Below are 25158 nucleotides of genomic sequence, written 5' to 3' on the forward strand. Positions count from 1 at the left end.
TGATACATTTATATTTTTATATGATTGATTTTCATCTTTAAACTTCACTCTTGCAACCAATTTATTTATCAATAAAGTTAATACCAACAGTATTTATGTTTAGTTTTTGTTCAAGCATGTGGTTACTTGGTTAAGGGAACTGTATTATAGGTATCAACTAACAAAAATATTTTAATGGGTTACAATTAACAATGGAATTAATTTTAATTGGAAAAAAGTATACATTTTAATTAATCTTGTGGTAATTTTCATTAAAAAGTCAAAATAAAAGTATCTTCAATTTTGCTCCTAAAAATAATTTGGCCGTTGCAATTGCACATTGTGATCGAGTGGTGGCGCCGTGTCATTCATGTTTTTACTCTGCACAGCTCTGGTGTGGTAGTGGGCGGGGCTGCTGCTTTCGTCACTAACGCTGAAGGAAACACCAACGAGAAGAAAACTATGCATCAAATTTGAATTTGAATTTAAATGTCTAACAATATTGGAGTGAAATAAACCATTTACCACACTCAGAATCTTAAACGTTAAATGTTTACAATGTTGAATTAATTAATTACTGTTCTCATACAGACGTAAACAAATGAGGTGTGAGGAGCTATGTTGAGTTCAATATCCCTCGTAATTCGCAACTTCCTTATTCAGGCACTATTTTCTAACGTTAACATGCTTTTGTTGACAACTTTACATAAATTCACATACAACAAACTCTCTGTTGATATTCTAATGATATAAAGCAACAAAGAAAATTAAAGAAGAATTCATTATGATAAATAAAAGAAAAATAATAATAAGACACTAATCATTGCACTATTAAAGGTATTACATTCAACATTAAATTACATATACACACTTGTTTGGTGTTCTAACTACTTTCATCAGTGTTATTGTTTACTTAATTTTAGATTGATTTAATAATAGAAAATTACTGTCATAATAAATACTGTATGTTTTTATTGCGATGTACACATCAATCCATATCCAAATAAACACCTTTTGGGATAAAAAAGCGAAAAGGATTACAAAAAAACGAGTTTTCCGATGGCACGTGAACGTAGAATAACACATGTAACATGCACTTGGCCACGCCCCCTCGTAGTAGGGCGGGCAGACGCTGCTTGGTTTGTGTCTATGTCAAAAAGTTACACAAGCGTGCGATGAGGTTGTAGAACAGGACGCACTCGCACGAGCGCACCGAGGTTTCTTCACACCTGTGAGGAAGAAACACCTGATACCACCAGGGAAGGAGACACGAACAGGCTCGTCCACTCCGTCTCTCAATAACCGCGAAACTAACACCTTTTTCCACGGTTGAAGGACAGTGTTGTAACTGTGTGTGTGTGTGTGTGTGTGGGTTCATCTGGAACACACGATCCGTTGACGTCCCACGTTCATCTGGATTCCTATCATCGTCTTCACCAGCAGCGTCGTCCCGCTGACAAACACTTGAGACATGGATGTGAGGTCAGTGATTTTGACCACCAGCTGCTCCGTGGGCTTTTTCAGACTAGTCAACGCAGGCGTCAGTCAACTGCCCATGCCCAATCCCGCGCGCAGGAATGCTTGGAAATGGAGAAATATCTCCACATCATTCGTGCACAGTTTCATCACGGCGATCTGGGGCGTGCTGTGGTGAGTTAAACCCGGGTTTTCCCTCTTCATTTAAAACCAGTTGTTGATTGAGATTTGGCTCTGGGCAGGGGCGTGAACATGGCAGCTCTTTGAGGCCCCACGATGAAAGCTGATATATATATATATATATATATATATATATATATATATATATATATATGTATATATATATATATGTAAGGAGTAGCTATTAGTTTGGTTTATTAAATGTCAGATAATCAGTGTGTCTCAAACCTGGAAATGATGATCGGTTTGAATGATTTCTTTGTCAACTGGAGTAAAGCAACCTGCAACTAATCACATTTATGGGCTGAAAATCGATGAATCCATTTTCAAAACAATCGACTATTCATTTAGTAATGATTTATAATCAATTAATTGAATAATTACAGCTGTAGTGTAGGACTTAATGCTTTGGGGAAAACAATTTCCAGACAGCTGTTGCAATAATGAATGAATTTGCACTTTAATTTTTTCAGTCAAGGTTAAGTTCAATATTTACTGTGTAATTTATTTTCAATGTGATTGAATGTGATTACTGAACTTAAGGGTTTCCCATTGTTTGGAATGGCTCCATTCAAGTTTAAATTTGATTGTTGTTCAACTTTTTATTTTAACTTAAATTGTCAACAGTTTTGCACAAACCTTTTGTTTCATTTTGAAAATCTTTTTTCCCCCGTTTGCAGCTTTTTCCTTCATCCACAGATGGCTGAAGATTTGATAGAGACGCACTCGGTGTTTTCTCATGCCTTGGTGTCATTTTCAATCGGTGAGTAGAAATCAGGCACCCCCCCAACCAACACAGTGTTTATTCAGTCCATTTAAAACATGTTTGTTTACCTTCTTAGAGCCAGTTTGACAAGGTAAACAGTCATTGGATTTCTCACTTGAATGAATTAGCAACTCATTTGTTGATAATGATGTGATCCATGACTGTAGAGCATGTAATGATTCACTCATTCATTTGACTGTCATAGTTTTTTGTTTTTTACTCAGGTACAAAGTAGTGAGTTACATTTACTCGCGTTACTGTAATTGACTAGTTTTTTTGTGTACTTTCAAGTCATTTTTAAAACTTGTAATTTTACTTGAGTCTATTTTTTTGAGAGTGCTGTACTTTGCTACGTTTATAAAAAAACATCCTTTACTGAGTAAAAAAATGTTGGCAAAATTAAAAAGAAACTAAATAGAAATCACACACTGGAAACTTTGGCAGTGAATGATGAGGACAGGTGAACGATGAGGACAGAGGACAAGTGAATGATGAGGATGGGTGAATTGGTGCTAATTAAAGTCCCTGAGTGAGTGAGAAAGTTAAAGCATTTGTTACCTTTGACCCATTTTGACCAATACATTATGTGTTTACATATTTTATTTTGTCAGTACTTTAATTTCTAAAGGTTTGCCTTTAATTTTTTTAACTTTTAACAAACAACCTACTTTTTTACTTCAACTTGAATACATGTTTAGACCAATACTTTTACATTTGTTATCAAAAAAGTGTTACTTTTACTTGAGTAGAATATTTCAGTACTCCTTTCACCGCACGACTGTACCTCCAAACACTTTAGTTTTCGTAATGATTTAATGTTTCAAATATTTTAAGACGAGAGCAACAAGTAGCATGTGATGGTGGTAAAATCCAAATATATTAGATCTGTGCTGCACATCAAGTTCTTCTTGAGGATTCCCAGGATGTTTGGCATTCTTTCAGGAAGCCCAGCCCTGGAAGCTGGAAAAGCGAGGAGTATTGTCAGTGTGTGAAGTTCAATAGGGGGCATTATGATCCGTCCCAGGCACCGGGCGTAGCCCTGTGACATCAGCAACTGCGTGGAAAAAAAAAAAAAAAGGCAGATGATTTATGCAATCCTTCCACATCAGATGCTAGTGATAACAGAAAGAATAGGGCCTCAGTCACTCAAAAACAAGTGAAGCACTTCTCCACACCCTCCCGCCAGAAATGTGGTGTGATCCTTCTGAGGCCTCGGGAAGTTTTTCAGAAAGGTTCTCCACGTTCAGCTCTGTGTGTAGGGAAACCTCGCAGTGACATACCATACGTGATTGTACACTTGTTGAATCAGAGTCTTGCATGGTGCCTCAAACTATGCATTCACAGGAAACCAAACATGGTTAATGTTTAAAGGTTTTTTTATGTGCCTTAAGTAGTCTTCTATTCACACTCCACATTGCTTCCTGAAAGAATACTTTTCTCTCCCCATGTTTTACTAGTAAAAAGGATGTTGATAGTGATTGTCGGCATGTTTTTGTTGATACAATAATTAGAAGAAGCTAAAATGCTATTCATGCCTGTTTCTGATACCTAACCATGTTATTCTGTTAGTGTCACCATGTTGGTGTGTGTCACTTGTCTGACTAACTGGTTTAAGAAAGGAATTCCCTGTTCATGTAGTCTCACTACACAGGATTCTGAAAAAAAATAGTTCCTTCTTCCACAAGGGTAAAAATTAAAAGTTGACTTTGACTGCTCTTACTCAAACTTGACCCCAACTCCACCTTGTTGGAAAGCCTGTGTTCAATAGGACTCTCTATTGTCACCGTGCTGCCGAATATCATATAATGTACTATTTTGAAATGCACATTATGTAAATTAAGCAAATGAACGCTTGGTAGCAACCTCGTAATAATTAGTTGTTCTGTGGCTTTCGTAGCAACCACATCAACAGAAGGGTTCTGGTATCAAATTTCAAACATAATGGGGTTAAATCCGTCACCAAAGCCCCCGGCTCCTGAACACCCCTTTGTCCTCCATCCTGAACACTTCATTATTTCTCCCGCATTCAGAGGAGCAATCACCATGGATACGGCTGTTGACGGAGAAGGGTTGGGGGGTAGTGGATATGAATAGCCCCTCTCCAAGACGCATCTTGGTTGCGATCTCTGTCGTCATGGAAGCAGGTGTCCTCACTGAGACTCGGCCGCTATTGTCAAGAGGATCTGTTATCTTTCAGTGGATGTGACAAGTTGTTGACCATGTCTAATTCCTGCCTCTCTCCACAGGTTACTTCATCTACGACTTCTTGGACATGGTGCTGTACCAGAAGCTGACCCAGTCCTGGGAACTTCTCTTTCATCACATTGTGGTAGGTCTGCCAATAATAACTTGGCCACAGATGGTACTGGGAGGAGATGGCTGTACTTTAAGCTGTCAAGTCAAGACAAATCCCGCGCCAAAACCCAAACATACATGTCAGACGTGCGGACATGGGGGCAAAATACCTGTACTTCTTGTGTTACTTGCAAAGACCAAGTGAGGGAGGAACAAAGACGGTCATTCCAGTGTCACACCCCCCACCCCACCTCCTTGGGTGGAGATGAACTCCACCCATTTCACTCTGTCTTTTGCTACCCATTTAACCATGCGACAGTTTATAGTACCTTTCCCATCAGATTCAGTTCTCTATCTTCATAATACAGTGACCCTCAGCATGAGATCTGTCAGTCCTTCCTCCACTCCTGCACCAAAACACTGTGGAAAATAAACAGGGGGCAATGACCTGACGTGGGAATATAGAACACTACGTCCTGAATTCATATATTCCTCTGCTTCTTCAGGCTGCATGCTCTCTGCTGCCATGCTCTTGTCATTGTCATTGTAGTGCATTACTTGCCACACAAGCGCTGTTGTTTTGAATTTGTGGTGTGATTGTCTCTGGCAGGATTCGTGTGTAGGGTTTGTTCTGTACAACAGCAGTAATTTAGGTCATGCACGTGTGGATGCCAGTGAAGGAATTCTCTCATACTACACTACATGTAGAATAGTATATCGTGTTTATCCATCGCAGAGTTCATTGGCTGTGCCCCACTTGTCCACAGAAGTTCTTGGAAATCAATTTCATAATTTTTGAATAATGCTTTTGACAGAACAAAGATGTTTCAGTTATAGAAGACAACAACATGCATACATAGCTGTGTCAACATAGTATATAAAGAGGGACATATGGCGTATATACTGTATATGTAAACATACAATCAGATGGGCTTCTCCACTGACACATTTTAATATATGTAAAAAAAAAAATCTAAACTGGAAAAACACTGAAGAGTTTTACACCAGCACAGAGGCTGATACTGTGACCGGAAACGGTTTATGCTCTTGAATGGTTGTCTGATTTAGATATAGGGGTTACTTACTGCAAACACTTGAAAATCAGATCTCATACAATTTATCGGCTTGTTATCAAGTAATCCAGTCAGAGGATGTGAGATTTCCTCTGTTGATTGCTGAGGTGTCCTCATTTCCATCTGGAATCATTTTCATAACTGCAGGGAATGAAAGACAAACAGATTTCATAAAAAAAATGTGCACCTGAAAGTCCATGAATTTGCTCACCCTCCTGCACCAAAGTCCTTATAGAAAAACAGTGTTTTTTTGCTGCCTTGTTTTGTAAATGTGTTTTAACTTAGGTGACACATTTTATTTTAACTTAGTGATGGAGTCAGCAGTGGATCAGTAACTCCTGTGTGCCATGTCTCTGTATGGACGTTGGTGCAGGGAGTAAGCGACGCAACCTTCAGTTTCCAGTGGTGAAATAAAGCTGCAATAGTAGACTAAGGAGAAACAGATTTTAAAACGGAAACAGAAATAAAGTCTGTCTGCATGCTGGCAGTGAGAGGTGATTTTTAAGTGCAGGTAGCTATTTTTTCACAATAATCTTCCTATTATGCAAAAATGGGATTTAACTGTTTGCTCAGGTGACGTCCAAAGTGCATTAAGGAGAGTCTGCATGTCTGGTGCTGTTTGAAAAAGGAGTACTTCCATGATCCAGGCATTCCAAACAGAAGTGGAAGTTATTTTTCCCTTGTCTGTTTGGAGTACCTGGATCACTGTCTTGCTTTGAAATGGTCACTTAATGGTTTTCGGTTAGGTGTCGTATATCAGGAGTGCAGAAATGGCACCAGCCTGTTGTTTGTTATTGTTTGTTAACACAGTTAAAGACTTGCTTAAATCGGATGGAACCAGTGTTTCCTTTGTGGGAACCAGCTTCAGTAGCACCGTTGTTAAAGGCCGAACAGATTTTCAGAAAAGATGATTCTGCACTACTTTCTGAAAGCCTACAGTGAATGGCTGCTTTGGTCGGGCCAGCTGGCTTCTGACTGTCACTAGAGTGTGGGAGGAACGGAGATTTCTTTCTCATTCACTTGGCTCTGTGTGCTTCTCAGCTGGTTGTCTCACTTTCTCTTCACTTATTTATTTTCCCAGTTGCGCCATCATCAAGACTTGAATACATTTCTTTTTAACGATGTTCACTTCTTGATTTCCATGTTGTCACTATCGTGTGTTCTGGTCTTGTATTACGTGTTCTTTTCATGCGACTACTCCAAAATTAGGTTTTTGTGTTGGATGTTTTCCCACGGAGTGATTACTGAACTGAGCAGGACTTGTGGGTCATACAGTCAGGAGAAGGATGTTGATCTCGAGATAATCTCCTCACAGGCAGCCACCTGGTTCTTCCTCTTCCACCTTTCATACTTTTTACAATTCTGATGTCCAGTCTGATTTAACACTGATTTATTTAGCAGTTTCTGTGAGTGTGACTCAAATCTGTGTGGCTTCTAAAAGCTGGACAACAAGCATGTCTTTTGTCGCATTCACTGATGTCATTTTCACACCTAATAGTCTGCTAGACTCTGTGACATTTGTTTTGGTTGTGTTTACCCACAATGCTCTGTTTTTTTGGCAGACCAGAGGTCGCCTCTTTGAGGGGCTGGTGTGAATGCACCCTAAAAGATATGAAGGAAATGAAGCAATGATTTGATTCTTGCTGTTTTGTTGCAGAAGAGGATGCACTTTAGTAAGATTTCCCAGTGTATTGTGATTTTCATTTTCAACATAATTAAGTTGTTATCAAAGTTCTCTTTAGTGGCCAAATGAGTTCATAGATTGTTATTTTATGTTTATTTCTGTTTGTACTTTCAAACCTGTCTTTTGTTCTTCCCCTCTCATCTTATTTTTCGTCTTTGCTGTTATGCTCTGGTGAAACCCCCGCATCCTCTTGTTCAAATGCCTTTGATGCCCTCATTTCTCCAGTCTGCCATGAGGGTTTCCTCTTTTACACAAGCATATATAGAGAAACAGCTTGTGGTGTAACATGAGTTCTGCTGAGGAGAAATAATAAAGTCAAATATTCCATGGAAGGGTTCCCCCCCCCTGCCTTATTGAATGAAGTGGAAATTGCAGCTTCTTATTTCTGGCTGAGCAGTTTATGGGTCCTGTCAGAGCCACTGACGCCTGATGAGATCCTGTCAGCCATAACCTTCCTTTGGAAAACAGGAAGTCCTGATAACTCTGCCAGGAGGAGGACACCACATTACAGGGAGATTAAAATGATATATACCTACTATACATCGTAAAACCTTTAAAGTAATCATACATGTTTAGTCTGTTTTAATGAACACTAAACAAAGCACAGTTCTATATGATTTTATTTGAGCAGAGCTAACTGAAGTACATGTGGTGAAGGTAAAAACCAAGGTTTGTTTTGCTGGTCTTGTAAAACGGGGGAAAATGCCACATCACATGTTCCATCTGTTGCAGCCTTATTTGTCCACAATTTTCCATAATTGAATTCGAGCTGAAATAAAAGGCAGATACTTTTCCATTAAGACCAATTTTCTCGTTTAAAAAAAAAAAAAAAGTGGAAACACAGAGTGCTTCATTTTTGCCATTTGGCTCTCTCCTTTTCCCTCTGCAGATTGATGTTTTCCTACATCTTTGCTGTTTTTCTTCCAAAAATCCCTGTCATCCCTCTCTCATCAGACAGAATTCCAGACAGACAAAATCTTTGTAGAGTAAAGGCCAACAAGGCCGACACTCATCTAATAATGCAAACCAGGGCTTCACAGGTTAATGTCCTATCATGAGGATCTGTGCTGTTTTCACTAACATCTGCTCTGGTCTGTGATGTTCACTTTAAATTTAAACATGTTTTAACGTAACATTTTCTCGTTGTAAGCAAAGCTCAGGGTCTAAACAAGGCTCGTTCAGCCTCAGTCACTAACTGTGATCTTTGAATATCCATCTTGTTCACTTCGTTTTTCCAAATTCAACCTCGGTCTCATGTTTTTTTCTCTTGAAGGTTCATCTTGCACCAACCTCAGATATGAATGGAACTTGTCTCAGTTTACCAGGCATGAAAATAGATATTTGTGGGAGCAGTGTGAAGCTGTCTGTCAGCAGGAAAAGTCAATTTTGGAAAGTAGGAAACAGACTATATTTGGTGGTACATAGGTTAGAGCCCTTGTTGTTGCACCAGTGCCAATTTAAGCACATGATGAGGTCCATGAAATCCATGGCACGGCGGCACTTATGACAAAGTGCATTTATGACAAATTCAAATCCACTAAAGTGGGAGAAGGTTGCCGTAGTGGATAGTAAAAAAAAACACTGGTTAAACTGTGCCTGTCTTTGTGTTACCAATGCTTTCAAATTAAAATTACATGTATAATCACTGTTTGATTTGATTTAAAGCTTGATTTAAAGCTTTTTTTTCTAAACTTCTGCTACACACGAGTTAAATTTGGCTACCTTTGTTTCCTGTTCAGCTTTTGGAAAATTGGCTAACTGAGTGTAGCGGCATGAATATGTGTCACCGTCTTCTATTCTGGATTCTGTAAATACTTTTTCTCTCTCTCTTATCATTTCTCTTAGGGCTGAGACTTTTCCCTCAAATCGAGTTTGAATATCACATGACACACCGTTCCTTTTGAAGATATTTGCTAGATCAAAAGTGACAGCCGTAAAGGGTCAGTTCACTCAAATCAGAAGAAGTCAATACATTCTAAGGCGGCATGCACACTGCAGGTCTTGACGTTGCCCATGTCTTATTTTTCTTTTGGAAGGACAATCCCATATCTTTGTGGGGGCAATAAAGAGGCCATAACCCGGAAGTGTCAATTAACGCTGCGTTTGGGTGTGTATCTGTGTCATTACCTTGTCTATGAAGCCCTGAAAGTCCATAACAATCTGTTCAGCCACTGCTGAGAGCGCAGGGTCTTATTGTTTTTGAGCTCTACAAAGCGGCAAGGCACTTCCGTTGACTAATTACGTCACTGGTGAATCTCACCACTCCTGTAAACGGCAGCGCCTCCTAGTCCAGGCACTAGAGTCCACGTACATCCAGTGACGTACTTTCAACCGTAGAAGAAGAAGAACTACTCCCGTTGTAGCTGCTGAGCATATCGGTTGAGAACACGTCGAAAAGAAGTTCAGCGACTGTTTGCTCTCCCCGCCAACGAGCAAAGTGGATATCTTTCATATTTGATGGGAATATCCCTGCTACATTTCCCAAATACCTCCATGTATGCGGCAACCACTTCACAGAGGATTGTTATACAAACTTCGGGCAATATAAAGCAGGACGTCAGCACCAAACTTCACCTAAAGGAAGGAGCATTGTCAACAATACGTATATTACAATATTTACAAACCGTAAAACTGTCTTTGTGTGCATGTTCTGCCGTGTAGCATTAGCGATAGTTGGCTACAGACTAAGCTATGTGTGTTTATGATCTCGGTAGTGACAACGTTATCCAAGCAACAGACGTCCTGCAGCAGTCTTTGCGATGGAGGTGGTTCACTTGTCAAAGTGTCTTCTGACTCTGGGTCAGACTCCGGGTAAAATGCGTAAGGGATTGTGGCGAGGGGTCGTGACGACGGCATTACTCAGTGTCTTGATAATTGCTAGCGGTGCATCCGATCGGATGATATCTGAAACAATGTGCCTTTTTTTTTCTGCTCACACTATCATGGGTCAAAGCTGATGTGTGCCACATGGAAGGAGAAGATCAGAGCAGGCTGACTTGGTACCACCATGCAGTGCAAATACAGTTAGCATTGAGGTGTGTGATTTGATGGAACTAGCCCTTTAATGTCTCTGGACAGCCTCACTTATACAAACGGCTCTAATTGAGCATGGTGTTTAATACACCACTACACCCCAACATTAAAACATGTAACTGGCTTTAATGTTATGACTCATTGGTGAATATAAGAGGCCTCATTTTCAGTCTAAACCATCAATAATGTGATTTAAACTTATTTTGTAGGTTCTGTTATTCTCCACATCTCTGTGGCTTGAGTTAATAACAAAAAAACAGTTGAATCCAGTCACCGACAGCTTTCCGTTGTCTATTCATGCACGGAACTATCCCATTCTTCCTTTTCACAGCAGCAGCTGATTAAGTATGTATGGTATGTTTTTGTCTTCACTCGCCAGCCCACAGATATACTGTATTTCCAGCCATCCACATTCTGTGGGCTCTGCCACGCCTCCATCTTACTCTGGTGGGACAAACCACATGGAGCTAATGTTACTCTCTTTACTTAGGTTTGTGCACCAGGAGCTACTGGAGCCTCTCTTGTTTCTACTGTTTTGTTATTTTTGTTGCTGTTGGGCCTTCAACTTGACAAAAGTCAACAATTTCAGTCCACACTCGTGTAGAATAATGACGTTCTGTGAGATGGAGAGACACGTATTGCAAAAGACAAAGTGGAACGTGTGCAAGTTTTTTTTTTGGCGGGCGAAAATCTGGTTTCATCATTTTGATGGGGAGCCCCCTGGAGAATTCCTTCATTCTGGGTTTATCCCGGCATGAGGACAGACATCTGGTCTGCACTTAAACTTTAGGTACCCTAGAGAGAGGGAGGGAGGGAGAGAGACATGCACATGTGCAGCAAACCTCTCGTTGGAAATGTTCCTTCACTACTCCACTCCATATATCACACACACGATCTTGATGTTTACCTCCCTGTCCTTGCATAACCTCATAATGTCTCTTCACTTGTCCCCCCCGTCCACCTACTCTGTGCAGCTTGGACCGCCACCTCACATGGACCCAAACCAACGAGAGTCTGCACACTCTTGTTTTTGTGTGGGGTTTTTTCCATCATGGTATAACGGTCTCAGACACTCAGGAATTTCCCCGTGTATTGGCTTGGTGTTAGGAGCTGTTCACATTCGTCGACAAACTAATACAATATTACAAACTATAATGTGCAGTTGTGGAAGCGGCTTCTTGTCTTTATCAAACACTTATGAAACATTTTTGATATATTTTGTGCATTTAAGAGTGAGCACATCTTTTATAATGCATGTTTCTGCCTTTTGTGACTGCAAAGACAGAAATAGAAACCTTGATGCATTGTTTGGGAACTTAAAGTTAACCCTTTAACACCGAGTGCATCGCCGGCGACACGTTTGCGCTTCGCATTACAATACTTACGCCACAGTTAGTGTCATCGGAAAAGTTCCAACTGTTTCTGAAAGCTGAGAAGTTGCACATTAAAGCCAAAATGTGGTTATCATGGTAATTTCTCATCAGCGTCTTTGTCACCAGAGAGGAGAGAGTGTGGAAAAAAACATGTTTAATGCTCAAAGTGTACAACTGCGGTATTTTTCTAAATAAAGCGTTATGTTTTTCTTCATTTTAAATTGTTAATACACTATTTTAACATGCAGTAAACTGTAAATAACTGCCAGATATTGGAAGTTGTTCTGGTCTGGGCAAAAGCACTTGTCTGACCTTTTATGGTTAAAGGTCATAAAAGGTCATAAGAGGGTAAGGTGTGTTTAAGGGTTAAGAAACAGGAGGAGTATCTTGTTAGTGATCAGATAAGAAGAAGTGATAGTTGGAGGCATAAACAAACCCATCACAGTGTTTATTAAGGGCAAGTGAATGAAGCAATGAAGTACTGATGCATGTATACAGAACAGGTTAGACTTGTGTCAATCAGTCTCACATACATCCGTATACTTTAGTGCTGGAGGCTGGAGGCGGTCCTCAAAAGTGACGTAATGTTTGTCCACAGTTGGTGCAGCATGAAGGAATGCTGTTTTTAAAGACATCCATTCATGGGTGGATTTAAATGACAGAGGGAGCTGACGTTCACTCTGCTACTCGTCACTGGTGAAAAGCAAGTTTGAGCAAAGTAGCTGCTGTGCAGTTGTGGGAATTAGAGTCAGTCACTTGCTGCTGCGATGAATCATGAGAGGAAAAGGGGTTTCCCTTTAGTGTTCCTCTATTTTCTCAGCTGCCGCTGCCTTATTTATACATTTAAACCTGCCGCCTAAACTGATTAGGTCCAGCCTCTGTGTTCTGTACATTTTTGACTTAAGACTTGTCATCAGTGTTGAAAGACTATTGTCTGGCTTAATATTATCATTATGACAAATACAACACCTGCCTGTGACACAGACCAAACAGGAACTGCCAGGGCCACAAAAGTTGTCTGTTAAGTGAGTCTTTCAATTATTACATGATTGTTAGGTGGCTTGAGGAACAGTAAAGATGCCTCCCAAAGCTCAGGCAATGTAAATAAAATCCTCAGAAAAATGTCAGGTAAAAATAAAGGCCTTTCTTGTTCAATTGAAAGTGTGAGAGTGGACCTCCACTCAAGCCATACCCTCTTTTACTGCCTCTGCAGTTTCCTCCTCGGCTCTCTGAGAGGTGCACATTGTGTTACACATCAGTCATCCCTTGTTGACACACCCAAAAGCCTCCAACCAATGGATACAAAGAGAATAGAGAGCACACTTGGCTGAGGTCCAGTTGCTGTGGCAACAACACAGTGTGATTGAAAAACCAGCGTGGGTAGGGTTTGGTAGTATGTGAGATTATAGTACATTTGTAGTTACTGTTTCAGTATGTTATTGTTGTTTTTATTTTAATATTGAATGCTTTAATTGCCTAATTTATACTCTCTCTTATATCTATTTTATGAACATGCAGCTAGATTTAACAGCTTAGCTTTGCCCAAATACAGGAAACAGTGCAAAGTCACTATCTCTTCCGAAGATGGTATCATCTGCCCTCTAACACATCCAAAGTTTTGGAAAGAACCAGTTTCGTCTGATGTGTGTTCAAGCTAAGTTATGGTGATATAGTGTCATTTCTTAAAGGAATTACTATATCTTTTTACTTTTCACTGCTGTCAAAGATGTGCAGATAAAACATTGCTGCATCATTTCATAAAGCTGGAAAAGACTGGGAAGCTTCTCAGTCGCAAACGTTAGTTCAAGACATTGTTTGGAAAACTGAACTGAAACTTAAGAAGCCTAATGGATGAAAGATGAAACATCTTTGGTCGAATCCAGTCGTCCTCATATACAGTAGCTGGTGGAAATGCTGAAAAATGCAGCCCATGAACAAAGGAAGTGTCATCAGATCTCAGGAGCCTTTTTGGTACTTTTCCTAATGAGGGTGGCAGTGCACTGGTAAAACCATCATTGGCTCAAGTAAAAAGACTCTGTTCGCACCCAGAGTCTGAATACGTCAAATGTCTATGATTCATCAAAACACCTATTAACAGTTGCAGAACCTCGCCCTGCTGTAGCACATAAACACACGTCAACTACACGTTAGAAAACAGCGTAAACAGCAAGGAGTTAAAATGGCCTGATGTGCTGCTGCTGCTGCTGTCAGCTGACAGGAGTAACACAGGTCACATGATAGCAGTTATGTTGAACATCCTCTTTGTGCGTGCGTGTGTGTGTGTGATCATTATTGTCCATACTGGACATCCTTCCCTCCATTTCGTCTCACCTTCTCATCGACCTGCTGCCTCTCAGTCTGTGACCAGATGGCTTAAATCTCTCTGAGCGTCCTATTGGTTTCCTTCCTATTGGCCTCTTCCTGTCCTTGTTGACCTGTATTAAGGAAGTGTTCCCTGTCCAGTAATCTTTGCGTAGGAATTGCAGCTGTGTTTATATCGTGCTTTTGTTCGAAGACGATGGGGAATATGTATCTGTGTGAATCAATAATTTACTTTACTACACCCAAAAAGAATAACTGATGCAGTATTTAGGCAGCACTGATGATGATGTTTTCCTGTCATGGACTGAATTGTATTTTTAGGAACAAAATTACAGCTATTTCAAACCTTTTTTTTTTTAAGTTAATGTAAAGCTGGAATAGATGACTTAATTATTGGCTCAAACCTCTCATTATTATGTTAAAATTGATTGCACAGGGTAATGGTGGTAGAAAAACAAAGTTTAAAGTTTGTTTGGTCTGTGTTATTCTTCTCCTGATACAAAGGCGTGTTTATTATCCCCTAGGGACATTAAAGTTGTTACCACAGAGAAAACAACCAAAAAGAAAACTGCTTATCTAAACATCCACATGACGGGCTGCAGTTTCACAATACTTTTTTATAAGTGTCTCTATTGTATAAGTAATTATTCAAGTCATACTTTAACGTGAATGTGTGAACACTTTGTGAGTTGTTTGTGTGCGCCACCCCCAGGCCTGATGATACTCCACCAGCTGTTTTAAAACATGTGTGTCTACCTCTGCTTCTGTAAGGCTCCAGAGGGACAGCATGTTTTTAGGACGGTGTGTGTGTGTGTGTGTGTGTCATAGGATAAACAAGGGACATTGGGGACACATTTCGGACTAAAAACCAGTCAGTTGGAGATATTGTGCATGTATGTGCACTGGTTTAATGACCTCCCTCTTCTTACTGCATCTTTTTTTTACATGATCTCATTACCATTCAACACACACTGTCCATTGTGACAAATGGGCTGCTCTGGTACTGAACTTCTCTTCCTTACTGAGCCAGCTGGCAAGTTATCAGCCAGCGCCAGGGAAACTGGTTTGACACAAACCGCGATGAGGAGTGAAGACAACTCAAGTTTTAAATATTTAAAATATGCTATTTACAAAAGGACGAGCATCGGGATGCGAATGCCTGCTTGTGAAAGGAGTGGATATATCACAAGTGTTGAATGCAGTAGAAATAGCAAACAAAGTAAAAGTGAACCTTGGGGAGAATGAGGGAGAATGCAGGAGAGACAAGAAGCAGGTTTAACAGATGGGGGAACATATGACCACATACTGTAATACACTTAAAATACCACATACCTTTTCTCCTTGTTGGCCACATTTGTGTGTGTGTGTGTGTGTCTGTCTGTCTGTCTGTCTGTCTGATGGTGGATGTAGGTCATGGCCCAAGAATGAAATGATTCCACTTTGGTGATGATCTGGATATGGATCAGGATTTATTTAAAATACATTTGTCAGTGTAATGTTGTGTGATCTTTCGTGTGATGACACTTCGGGAAAACCTTTTGGCGATTAGATCTTGACACATTGTTCAAACATTAGCCTATCGTTTGGTCATCCTGTGTTGCGTTTGTTTTTCTTGGACGCAAACATTCAGGAGAAGAGATACCGGTGACACCTTTTTTTTTTTTTCAAGTTGTTCAATGATTTGTTGTAGTTTGCATCCAGTGGTTTCTCCTCTGAAAGAGGGATGAGGAGGTCCCTCACCAGGGTGTTGAGACCGTTTAATTGAGTCCAGGGGGAGCAAATGCAACGAACAAACAACCACACCACCTTGTTTTTTTAGCCCCTTGTTTGGATTTGAAACAAGTGATTATAGTACTAGGTTCATGTGTGCATATATACATATGTATGTATGGTGAGTGGTCTGTATAGTGATTTTCTAGTCTTGATGACCACTTCATCCCATCGCCCCCATTACCGTAGCCACATATTCATCGAACTCTGTTGAAGCACGAACTCTTTCAAACCCGTGGGCGTTTTTTTTATAAACATGCATGTAGTCCAAAGGTTAAGTGACGCTTGCTTTGCCTTCTTATTTACCATTTAAACTACAGACCTCAATCCACATACCATCCGTCCAAGGTCCAAAGTCTGTGTCCATATTATTTTCTTCTTAAACTGCACCCTCTGTGTGTCTACATATATGTTCACTGCAAACCTGTGTCATTAAAACACAGAATGCATGAGTACACTTCTGTGCAAAAGTCTCAGCCTTGTTGCTTTATGTCTCTCAAACTATGTGATTATTGGCATTTGGATTGAAATGATGTGACTGAAAGTTGGTCTTATATACACTGCCTGACCAAAAAAAAGTCACCACCTAAAAAAAAAAGGGTCACGTTATTGAACCGCCTTTGGCTTTGATTACGGCGCTCATTCACTGTGGCATTGTTTCCATAAGCTACTGCAATGTCACAAGATTTATTTCCGTCCAGTGTTGCATTCATTTTTCACCAAGATCTTGTATTGATGATGGGAGAGTCGGGCCACTGAGCAAAGCCTTCTCCAGCACATCCCAAAGATTCTCAATGGGGTTAAGGTCTGGACTCTGGTGGCCAATCTATGTGTGAAAATGATGTCTCATGCTCCCTGAACCACTCTTTCACAATTTGAGCCTGATGAATCCTGGCATTGTCATCTTGGAATATGCCCGTGCCATCAGGGAAGAAAAAAATGCATTGATAGAATAATCTGGTCATTCATTATATTCAGGTAGTCAGTTGACCTCATTCTTTGGGCACATAATGTTGCTGAACCTAGACCTGACCAGCTGCAGCAACCCCTTACCTATTTGCTTAATTAAAGACTTTTATTTTGGCCAGGCTGTGTATGTTAGCAAGCCGTCAATGAGTTTAACTCATGCAACGTGTGTATGTGATGCTCAAACATGACGTGAATAAAGCTTGCAGGTGGATCTAGGTGGACGTGTGACATAACATTGTCATTGCGCTTTACATAAAGTGTCATTAAGCTATTTGAGCTGCTGTGTCCTTTGTACCAAGACTAAGTATGGGATAGCTGTTGCTTTGCAGATGGAACCCAATAAAAAAAAAAGATGACCACCATAAATGTACAGTTGTCACATGAAGATGATTGATGCAGTCTGACACACTGCTTCCAAATAGAAAAACATTATTGTATACATTTCCTTTTATATAGAGTTCCTCTGTAGTTTAAAGTTTCCTTTAAATCCACGAGAAGATGCTTTGTTACTCCATTGACTTAAATGACACATAATATTGTGTTGTATAACGGTTTGTTTTTGATGTTTCATTGTGTCTTATCTCCCCGACTCAGATAAGACTCTAGGTGAACCATGTTAAAGTGCTGTGTGTGGTGTGTTGATGCGAGTGTGAATGTGTGTGTATTATAAACCACGACCCATTCCTGTGTTTGTACTGTAGATATTGTGATTTTAAATTGTGAGCAGGCTCATTTTATACCACTTACACATAGGAACTCCCCCTATATGTCAATAAGAACCTATATTTAGTTCACTGGTCGATGTTGCAAAGTCCTGTACATTGACCTTATACGGATTATTTTTAATATGTATTCATGTAACCCAGCAACTGTTTTATATCTGTTCCATGTGGCAACTCACTGTGACATAATTCACTTGTGTAATTCCGACTAATCAACCACCCTAAGCAAACATAATGGATAATGCCATGTCTGTATTTTTAGCAACATAAACATCATAAAAATTATTATTTTCCCAGAGTGCTAGTTTCTCATGAGTATATTATAGTAATAATGCATGCAATGATCACCATAGTGTGAGTTAGCGGTCAGGTTATTTGTTGAACTTGATAACTGGGTGTTATGACACACCTCATTTATGCAGGACAAGGTCAGACTCACCTGGCACCTGTCATTACTCCCGCAATAAAGGGAAATCTCACAGGAGAACAACTGACCAACACTGTGTGATCTTATTGATGTGTGTGCAAAGCCCTGTGGCCTGTTGGCTTAACTGTTTTTCCTCCCAACATGCTGACTGATGAGGGCGACTATTTGTGCTGAACACAGCGCCCTAACTGTCATCATTGCACCATCCCTCATGACTATCATTAGAATAGAATAGAATCTTTACTGTCTTTGTTGCAGGAACAATGAATAACCGTGCAAACCTTTTTTTAACGAGGGCCAGTGGTCCCTTTAGACCTTTTACTAACAGTGAAAGTTGCATCCAAAAGCACTGTTTTATAATGATTTTATTTTCATTGTCACAATTATCATTTTTAAATGGCAATGTAACCAAAATCTAAGCCACGCGAAGTCAAGTGAAGTTTTTTTCACATCTGGAGTCAAATAACATAACATAAAAGATGATGAATGCATGTATCTGTCTGTCACAGGTGGGTTTCAAACCCATGACTCCTTACCAGCAGAGCTAACCGCGGTGACACGTGAATCCCTCCTGGGCCATAAACGATACATTATGAAACTGCAGCTGCGCGCCTTACAAAATCTGATCGGGCCGGACTTTGGACATGCCTGCTATATAAAATACAAAGTGCTGCAAGTGGCTAGCCTATATACTATATATTGCAAAATGGAGTCAGTGGTAATGTTAGAGACCTGCTCTCAGCATATAATATTGCACAGGTATCACAGGTGGGGAGTGGGTTATCAGTTATTCATTCATGGGTGGGGGAGGTCTGTGGGTAAAAGGTTTTGTTGAGTCTGTTTGTTCTTGACCTGAGTGACCTGTAGCGTCCTCCAGAGGGGAGGGGAGGGAGAAAGGGAGTGTCCAGGCAAGGTGCGAGAGGTCTTTGATGATACTACTGACTTTGCGCTCGAGTCTGCCGGTGTCAATGTCACTGAGGGGGCTGCCGTCATCACCACCTTACTGCAGGTTCTTCCTGTCCTGAGTAATTCTGAGTTTAACCAGGACAAAGAGAAGTGAATAAAACCAATAATTTACTACAGATTGTACAAACACAATGTGATGGTAATGTCTTTGTATAGTAGGGCTACAATATAGGTTACATTCAATATTGATGAACCTGTAAATGAATCCTGGAGACGGTTGTCTAAAAGACAGGAGGCGGAGCTGGAGATGCGAAGAAGTTCGTTGGGAGTGACCAGGATGGACAGGATTAGAATGAACATATTCGAGGGCCAGCTCAGGTTGAACGGTTTGCAAATAAAGTAAGAGCGTCAAGGTTGAGATGTTTGGTCACTTGCAGATTATGATTGGGATGGATAAAGGATGTTGAAAATGGAGCTGCCATGCCTGAGGAAAAGAGGAAGACCACAGAGAAGGTTCAGGGACTTTGTAAAAAGCAGACAAGGAAGAAGCCAGTCATAGTCATTTTTCCTGTGACTGTTCTGTTGCAATAGAGAACCCATAGTCAATCATATGGAACACACAAACACCTCATGATGAAGGTCATTCACTAACACCACCGTGACCAGCACTTACTCACCAAAAACGAAAAAAAAGTTGCTTTAACAGTGGCTTCTCATCACATTTTACAAAAAAAACAACAAAAGCAATATTTTAAACGCTATCTTCAGTATGTAGATACTGTTTAAAATAGATCTACTGACTATCATGACCATAAGTTCATATACTGTATACAAATAAACACTCCTGAGGTTTTTTCAGTGCGAGCATTTATCACAGAGAATCTGTCTGTAGCTACAGCCCCTCAGGGAAAAAAAAAACTGTTAAAAGATGCCCACTAACCATTACCCTGACCCTAACCCCAACCTTAACCACCGTCATTTTAGACGCAATCACTGCTCATGTGGTTCTGTGTAATTTGGAGAACGTGAAGTTCCACCCCCTCTTGCAGTCATTACCCTTTCAACTGTGTGTTTGTTTCATGCTCTGCATTCAACCCTTACCACGGTCAACATGGATCTTTACACTTGAGTCTTCATAACGAATGAATTTCAAGGTCTAATTTGCTGTATGTGTAACAAAGAGAAGCAGAAGCAGAGGCATTAGGACTCTTTTTATACTGCACAATGGTCTCCACTTAACTTTTCCAGCTGATGAACACAGCATTTACAGGAGATCCTACCCTACAGTAGGCTACAGATGGGTGTGCTGAATGGGAGTGTGAATGAAGCTGCTGAAATGGGTCGGCGTGAGTCGGTGCCAGTTCCTGCGGAGAGTTGGCTGAACAGCCTGTCGTCCAGATTGTCTGCTGCGACCGTATGAGACGGCAGCGTTTACTGCTGTCACAACATACCAGACACTGTCCGTAATCCTTTCCCCTCACTCCTCACTGTAAAGTCAGCAGATGGGGGATTCGGTTGACTTCAATGTGATGTGACGCTTTTCTGACACAGGTTTTCTGTGATGCTGCCGCCCCCTTGTGGAGTGCATCTGTATGTAACATTACATCACAGACTTTCATAAGCACAGTTCAGCAGTAAATTAGTCATAGGGCTGATGTTGGCGGGGTTAGTCAAATACGGTCAGACGTGATGAAAGCGTTCAGCAGTTTGCATAAGCGAGCAGAGTGGAAACCATCAACTCTCCTCTGTTTCCCTGCAGTGTTGTGCATTATGGAAATAAAAAAAAAAAAAACAAAGGTTCAGACTTTTTTTGTTCCCTGGTGAAATGTAAATGTCTTGGGTTTTATTTTCCTCTCAGGGTTGAATGACTTCAGCTGCACATTCAACTTCACAAGATGTTGCTTAATCCCTAGCTTCCTAAACTGCAAAAGGATCTATCTAAAAAAAAAAAACACTTCCGAACAATTAACCCCAACCCTGATTTGTACTTATTGTGTTGGAGTGAAAAGAATCACCATCACCCTAACTGAAAAGCCCTGTCATGTGTTTACACACGAGCACAATAGAGCTGCGACTGATGATTATTTTCATAATCGATTAACATTTTGATTATTTTTACAATTAATCGAGTCAAATCTGGAATTGATGATGTTCTCGGATGTCTTGTTTGGTCCACAAACCAAAATGATTGAGTGTGTGATTTCTTTAATGATTTCTTTGTTATCTGGAGCAAAGAACCAAAGAATATTATTCACATTTAAGAAGCTAAAACAATCAGAAATCTTGTTTTAATCATGAAAAAAGTGCCAACCCCATTAATTCATTAGTTGACGATTAATTTAGTAATCGATTGATAATCAAGTAATTGTTTCAGCTCTAGAGTGCAACATGTCCAGTAAATGTTTTAGTGAACACCTTTTTATAAATGTTAATGTAAATGCCAGTGATTGGTGGATTATGCTTTAGGAAACACTGCATTAATCTCTTTTGACTGTTACCAAATTGATGAATCTGTAAAAATACACAGTGTAATTGGCTTTAAATGAATATACCTTTTTTTTTAGATAATTAGATTAGATTAGAGTCCTTCATACAGCAGATTATATTAGAAATACTGTTTCTCCTCCTAGCATCATTGTTAATCCTGGTTTGGCTGTGGGCTTCTCTGTGTGGAGTTTACATGTTCTTCTCACATGTGTATAGATTTTCTTGCAGTTTTCCCGATTCCACCCACACTCCAAAAACATGTAGGCAGGAGTTGGAGGTCTCTAAATTGACCATAGGTGTGAATGTGTATTTCATTCTGCTCTTAGGAGATCATGGAATAATCACCTCGTTATCATGGGATAATAGCCTGTTATTGGATAAAGGCCTGTTCTCTTGTGTTAATGAGATGAATGAATGTGTTATTATAAGATAACAAGGCTTGTTTTCCCAGAATAATGAGATAAACTAATGGATAACAAAATGTGTTTTCTCTGGAGGACGAGACTAGACGGTGTCATTTGTGCTTGTGTTAGACCTTACAGCCTGATGCTCTGATCACTAAATTCATCATGGAAAATAACACAATGAAAGTAGTAGTAGTGACTACTGTGCAAGTGATATTTGTGTCGAAACTGAAAAGCAAAACAGGGGCTTTTATTCTAAAAGCAACTCTTTTAATGCTTTTAATGACTTCCTGTCCTGCTCGTCATCTGGCAAAATAGAACACAGGCATTCAGTGGAACTGGAGCTGCAACTAATGATTATTTTCATAATTGATTAGTCTGTTGATTATTTTCTCGATTAATTGTTTGGTCGATAAAATGTCAGAAAACCTTAAAAAATGATGATGTTCTCAAATGTCTTGTTTTGTCCACAAACCGAAATGATTAACTTTGAATGATTTCTTTGTTTTCCAGAGCAAAGAAATTAAGAAAATATTCACATTTAAGAAGCTTAGACAATGGGAAATCTTGTTTTGATCACGTAAAAAAGCTTCAAACTGATGAATCAATTATCAAAATTGTTGTCGATTAACTTAGTAATCGATTAATCATAGTTTAATTGTTTCAGATGTAAGTGGAACCCCCAGGTTAAACATGCAGCACAAGTTAAGATATATCAGTTGTAGTTAAGTAGTTGTAGGTAAGTTCAAAAGGTTCATTCATTCATTCAAAGTTTCATGTTCAAAGCAACTCAGTTCAAATAAACTCATTGAGTTATCATTTGAAATAATCATGATTGAAATGTTGACCCAAATAATGGTGATTATTAAATTTACCGTTACCTTAATTGGTAAAACTCCATCTTATCATCACTCATTACCCAGTATCCTTCACACCAGTCGTGCTCTTTGTTCCACTCATCCCCAAAGTCCGCACTAACCCACATTTTGGTCGTTCATCATCATCATCATCATCATACATCATTCTGCTGCATATGACTGGAATCATCTGCCACACACTAAAACTCAGCTCATTCATTCCGCTTTCTTCTTTTAAAAATGTAGTGAGCACCTGCTTTTAATCATGTTTATTCAACACATGACTGATGAATTGTTTTGTTAACACCTAACCCTCAAAGTGTCAGTCTGGACTTTTGTTTTGCTTAATTTAACTATAAAAGGACCAGATATAACAGTTCTTTACAATTTACTGCATGCTAAAAACAATAAAACACATATACAATAATACAATAAAAAGAAAATGTTGAACATTTGTCTCTCAATGTGCAAAAACAGGCCAAAAAATGGCTTTAATAACCACATGTTGGCTTTGACCTGCAACTTAACTCAGCTTTCAGAAACCACAAACCGTTGTGTAGCTACAGTAATGCAAAGTTTTTGTCTTATCCGTGTTCACCCTCCTTCTCTCCCTTCATTGTGTCTCGTAGGTGATCACCTGTTTCGGCCTCTCTGTGCTGTCGGGCCACTATATTGGTTTTGCCGTGGTGGCGCTGCTGGTGGAGTTGAATTCCGTTTTCCTCCACATTCGGCAGCTGCTGCGCATGGCCGGCATTTCTGCAGGTACGCTGTACCGGGTCAACAGCATGATTAACCTGGGCACGTACGTGGTGTTCCGCATCAACACGCTGGCTTGGATGACCCGCTGGCTCGTGCTCAACAGGGACAAGGTGCCGCTCCTTGCCTACACGCTGGGCAGTGTGGGTATGGCCATCATGACCGTCATGAATATTGTCCTCTTTTATCGGCTGCTCAAAAGCGACTTTTTGAAGGGCAGCGCCCGGGAAACAAAGAAGGAGAAGGAGAAGGAGATGTAGAGAGGACGGGGAGGAGGTGAGACGAGAAGGATGGGATTCACAAACACACTCATTGCTGTTCGTTTTAAAACACTCTGTAGTTGAGACTTGGTACTATTTTGTCTGTGTAGCACACATGAAGCTGGGATCTTATCACGTCTCAGACTGTATAAGTCCATCCACTCCGTTGTAATCAGTGGGTCTCATCACAACCACATTAGCTCATCTGTTGAAGTCTTGACAGGCTTCTGTGCTGGTGCACTCGTGCTCACCTTAACTGCTAATGGTGAATGGATGATTTCTTTTTTTTTTTCTTCACATAAATAATTCAAGGTCTTGTAAAACAAACGCCAAACACCTTATTGTCACACGACTAGAGCTCGTCTTAAATGTCGCTCATGGCGAAATATGAAATATTCACTGTTTGTAAAACAAACCCATCGACATGCACGCATGTATCCCAGTTATAGACATATTGTGTATAATTGTACATACATAAACACAAAAAACACAAAATCTCACGCAAAGCTTATTTATGATTTAGTTCAAATAAAATAAAAATAAAAAGGTGTATAACACTTGCAGAGGTGGAAATTTCTGTTTTGATTCCCTAACAAATACCCTCAACCAAAAACCACCTGCTACCTCAGAAAGCTTAGCAGCATCTTTTTACATCATTCTACAAGAGGTTTCACTGATTTTTAATAGAGGAGAAATATGTCAACAACACAAAGTTTGTCAACGGAAAGTAAGAAATTACCTTTCTTAAAACAAAATGGATTTTATTTGATGACACGATGCACAGCAGTTTGACAGTAACTGCTATTTTATACTCTCTAAATCTAAAAAAAAAAAACTATAATGAAATTTAAAAAAAAAAATCTGCTCTGAGTCGAGTGTTTATCGCTTGACACATGAATCAATGCACTGACAAAAAGGAGAAATGGTGACCTCACAGCGGTAATCATTCATGTCCCATGACGGTGGACAGTCTGCAGTGGGGAGCTCTCAGATGGGCAGATGTTGTTGTTCCTCTTTTGGCCTGTGGGCGGCAGCAAACTCCTCCCCAATCACCTCACTACCACAGATGTCTTCATTCTGTAATATCAATATGGATGTGTGCCTTCTTCACACAGACAGATGCAGGGAGACGCTCACGTCTCTAGGCTCGTGTTGGAACAAGCAGGTCTGAGATCTGTGACGTCGGCACGCTGTCTCTCGCTCTCTCTCGCTCTCACACACACACACACACACACAGCTGTCTAAACTCTAACAAAAACCCACACTAAAACATCTCAGTCCTCATGTGGCTCGGAAACATATACGCGTCATTCATGTGTCGTGTGGTCGCTTTTTGTGTTTGCTCATTATCTGCAGGGTTATACTGTGTGTATTTTCTTTGTAATTTATTGTAAGTTGGGTTAACGATTTTTTATTTTT

General features: G+C 40.0%; 1 protein-coding gene across 1 annotated transcript; it reads left to right on the forward strand.

Moving 5' to 3' along the window:
* The first annotated feature begins 1110 nt into the window (after positions 1–1110).
* On the forward strand, positions 1111–25158 carry tlcd2 (TLC domain containing 2). Its single transcript, XM_044032744.1, has 4 exons — positions 1111–1629; positions 2316–2398; positions 4648–4730; positions 23353–25158. The coding sequence occupies exons 1-4, from the start codon at positions 1451–1453 to the stop codon at positions 23737–23739; spliced, it is 732 nt and encodes a 243-aa protein (XP_043888679.1). The 5' UTR covers positions 1111–1450; the 3' UTR covers positions 23740–25158.

The sequence above is a fragment of the Solea senegalensis genome, linkage group LG8, assembly GCF_019176455.1.
Source record: "Solea senegalensis isolate Sse05_10M linkage group LG8, IFAPA_SoseM_1, whole genome shotgun sequence".
Classification (NCBI taxonomy): Eukaryota; Metazoa; Chordata; class Actinopteri; order Pleuronectiformes; family Soleidae; genus Solea; species Solea senegalensis.